At 47.4% G+C, this 4,087-nt stretch overlaps 1 protein-coding gene across 1 annotated transcript in view; it reads right to left on the reverse strand.

Moving 5' to 3' along the window:
* LOC119598894 (nuclear receptor subfamily 4 group A member 2-like) overlaps positions 1-2,386 on the reverse strand; it is a 38,584-nt gene extending 36,198 nt beyond the window's left edge. Inside the window, exon 1 of the mRNA XM_037948587.1 lies at positions 2,031-2,386. Within this exon, the coding sequence (XP_037804515.1) occupies positions 2,031-2,262 (232 nt within the window). The 5' untranslated portion in view covers positions 2,263-2,386. The remainder of the gene's footprint in view (positions 1-2,030) is intronic.
* Positions 2,387-4,087: the final 1,701 nt, after the last annotated feature.

Below are 4,087 nucleotides of genomic sequence, written 5' to 3' on the forward strand. Positions count from 1 at the left end.
CCCACCCACTCTGTTCTCCCTCCTCCACCCACGCCCACCCTCCCCAGTTCATCGTCACCCACACACTATGAACCTTCCAGCCCACACAGTTGTGATTCTCGCCACCCACACTCCGCTCTTTTTCCCAGCCTACTTGTTGTTGTTCTTGCACATGCTGACAGCACACATGCACGCGCAGACATGTAAGCAGATTTATGCACACCCACACACACATGTATGCACACACAGAGACATGTGTAAACGTACACAGGTACATGCACATACATACAGATACGTACACAGACAGGCACAAAGACATACATAGATACATAGACACACATGTAAAGATACACAAACACACACAGATACATACACAGAGACACATAGAGATACTGTACATACACACATGAACAGATACATAAGACCCATACAGAGACGCAAATAGAGGCATACACTGACACATACACGGACTTACTTAGACGCTGATACCAACACACGTCAGATATATACTTTGAAACAGACTGAATGAAGTCCATACGTGCAAATACACTACATATAATAGAACCATAGGAACACATAGACACAGGCAAACGAACAAACACGCACAAACTGTCAATAATTGATTTCGGGGAATAACGAAATAATATCTCCAAACCTGCCCTTGGAAGGGAGCGCAAAACACCCACCCACATTTCGCCACAAACACACACGCAAACAGACATGCACACACACTTAAAACAGCCTTTCTTAAATCAAATCATCCCACAGCTTCTGTTCAACTTCGTGAGACAGTTGTACCCTCTCTGTCTCTGCCACACTGCCACGAGGTGCCAACCCTCGCTGGCGCTATGGCACCTCAACTTTAAGGCACAGCGACGCGGCACCGTATCTCAGGATGCCATACTGAGGGGGGAAGGGGAGGGTGGAGGAAGGCGCACGGGGAGTGAGGGGGTAAGGTACACGCACGCTCTCCCACACGTACATTACATACATGCACGTACATAAGATTGCAATTGCACACATACACGAGAGGGCGAGAAGGGAAAGATGCGAGTTCTCTTGCTTCGCGACAAGACAGTGCTATGAGGAAGCCGAGAGCACTGATAACATAACGAAAAGCCTACGGCACTTCACCCTTAACATCCGAAAGGTTGGGGAGACTTTAAAGCTTGACTGTAACGCACGCACGCACGCACGCAGCGCACACAAGTCAAATGTGTCGCTGGCAAACTCAACCGCACAGCACCTTATATCACACGATTAATTATCATAATGCAGCCACAATAACCCTGCTGCAGGACTTCTGATCAGAGATAGGCCCTCGCCAGACCACCCAGGTCGAGCCCTGCGTTGAAGTCAAACGTGCTATCTATTTTTTCTCTCCTTTCCTCCACTTATTAACAAATATTTTCATGTGTACGTCTCGGTGTTGTGAGAGCACAGAACTCGGGATATGTTGACCCCCCTTGGCGTCTGCTGTCACGCTATCGCTATGAGCATCTCCACCCCCGCCCTCACGCCCTGCTAGGTCACTTTTTTCTCTGTTGGGTCTTTGTAACTTCGTAAATTCGTGGGGGGAGGACGAGATGCATACGAATTGTGACTAAACAGATGAGTAGATACAAATATACAGTTCCACATACATGTGCATTAGTTCGTTTAGACACTTGCATACACACAAGTATATATGCAGTGTAGACAATCATATGTATGAATTCATATTAGCAATTAAATCACGTTTTTCTTACACGTACTAGATTGTTGGTAATGTCATGTTAACCACTGGCTGACACAGCACCTGTAACAGGCCAGCAAAACACGATTCCCAGCACTGACACCCTCCCCCCATCCCACCCCCACCCGGGCACACGCGGGAGGGCCGGAGTGCCGCGACTTGACCCGGGTCTGAGCGCGCTAAGCTTTTGACACTTCTCTCTGCTTTAGGAGGACGTCTAGGACTGACGGACAAGGCTGGAAAAGAGATGCATTGGGAGGCGGTGGGAAGAAGGGCACAGATGCTGCGGCAGCCTCGCACTGTGACCTGATCTCACCTGATATGGAGCCGATGTTCCCGGGTGCTTCGGGCGACGCCGGGGAGAACTTGTAAGGTGCCAAGGAGCTGATGGGTGGCGAAGGGGTTGTGGAGGTTATTGGAGGGGTTGGGAAGGTCACGTGACTAGAGGTCAGGTGGGGGAGGGCCAGGTCACCCAGTCCGGTGGTGGACACCCCCGTGTCGGTGAGCTGATCCAGGTCAAGGTAGGTCTCGTACCACAGGTCCCTCATCTAGAGAACTAGGGGGACACGATATAGGCGATGGAATCTTGTATATACTCTAACACAAACTCTAGGCACGACTGACACACACCCACAACCGATGCCGACCGTCTTCACAACAAGATAACTGCTCTCAAACATCTGCCTCATGTTATAAAGGGGTGACGTCACGCTACCTCACTTATACGTCACACTTTCCTATACGTCATGGACTGTTCGGCCAATGACGTGTCTACCTACGCTGCGAGCTGGCTCAGTCCCGCGCGAGGATTGGCTGGCACTCTATGACGTAGCGAAACGTCATTGATCTCTGACGTCATTTTGCGAGGGTGTAACGCTCCCCCGGGGGTTTTGTCCCGGAATGCTGGAACCAGTTAAGATAATACACTATAACACCAGAAATATAGACGGTCCATTCAATCACAAAATAACCGACAGACCGTCATATTAGCCCAAATTATCGTACACTGCTCTGAGATGTACTGAGAAGACCTTGGATGGGTTTTTTCACCACGCGAGAGCGGGGTGAGAGTGTCCAACTAAGGGGGGTCCCCCGTTTACCTTCCGGCGTTGCTGGGTAGACTGCAATATGAGCGAAAACTACAGGATTTTCCACTAGGATTCGCCCACACTTACATACAGCTATAGAGCTTAGATAATCGTCTATGAAATCAGTGCAGCGCTTTGATCTAATGTGTGGGTGTCTATAATTTCCGTTTTGGTGTCACTCTGCTATGAGGATATATACATTTTTTTCTTTTCATTTGTTAATTTTCCCGTAGTAAAATGATTTTTAAACTAGTATTGTACGTTTTGAGAAGGCTGAAAAAGTTTTCAGTGTGGTGGGGCAGTATAGGATGGATATTATTTCCTTTCGTGAATGTGTATGTTGGGGGTGTTGAGCCTGCACTCGCACATCGCCGAATGGATGTTTAGGGGCACATACTCAGGGGCTTACATTTGGGTGTAGATAGGAAGAGAGAGAGAGAGAAGAGACGAGCGAAAAGAAAAAAAGCGAGGAGAAGAGAGAAGAGAGAGAGAGAGAGAAAGAGAGAGAGGAGAGAGAGGAGAGAGAGTGAGAGAGAGAAAGCGAAAGAGAGAGGAGAGGAGAGGAGAAGAGAGAGGAGAGGAGAAGAAAGCGAAAGAGAGAGAGAGAGAGAAGAGAGAAGGGAGAGAGAGAAGAGAGGAAGGAAAAGGAAAGAGAGAAGAGAGGCAAAAGGGGGTAGATGTTCCCCAAAACCCCAAAAAATATGCCAAATTTCAACTACACAAAAGTGAACGCCCCAACTCCGGCCTTCCCCCCAACAAGGTTAGCCGGAAATGAAAGAAAAAATAACAGATAGAGATTAAGATAAGTTTAAAAGATAGATAGTTTTGAAATGATAGATAGATGATTTAGAGAGAGAGAGAGAGAGAAAGGGAGAGAGAAGGAGAGAGGAAAAGGGGAAGAAAGAGAAAAGAGAGAAGAGAGGGGAAAAGAAGAGAGAAGTAGGAGAGAGAGAGAGAAAAGAGAAGAGAGAGAGAGAAGGGGAGGAGAGGGGGAAGAAAATAAAAAGAAAAAAGGGAAGAAAAAAAAAAAGAGGAAAACGGTTTTTTTAAAAAAAAAAGAAAAAACAATATCCATTATCCATTCTTTGCCAGAGCAGTCCCCGCCTCCGCATATACGCTTGTATGTCATCATCACCGCCACCGACCGCTACGACACGTACAATCCATGACTACAAATCACTCACACCTTCGCTTTATTTCACAACGTCATAGGGACAACATTTCAACATCCTTTTCCCTCCCAAACCCAAGGTGAACTCTAAAATCAGATATAAAGACACAGACA

The sequence above is a fragment of the Penaeus monodon genome, chromosome 42, assembly GCF_015228065.2.
Source record: "Penaeus monodon isolate SGIC_2016 chromosome 42, NSTDA_Pmon_1, whole genome shotgun sequence".
Classification (NCBI taxonomy): Eukaryota; Metazoa; Arthropoda; class Malacostraca; order Decapoda; family Penaeidae; genus Penaeus; species Penaeus monodon.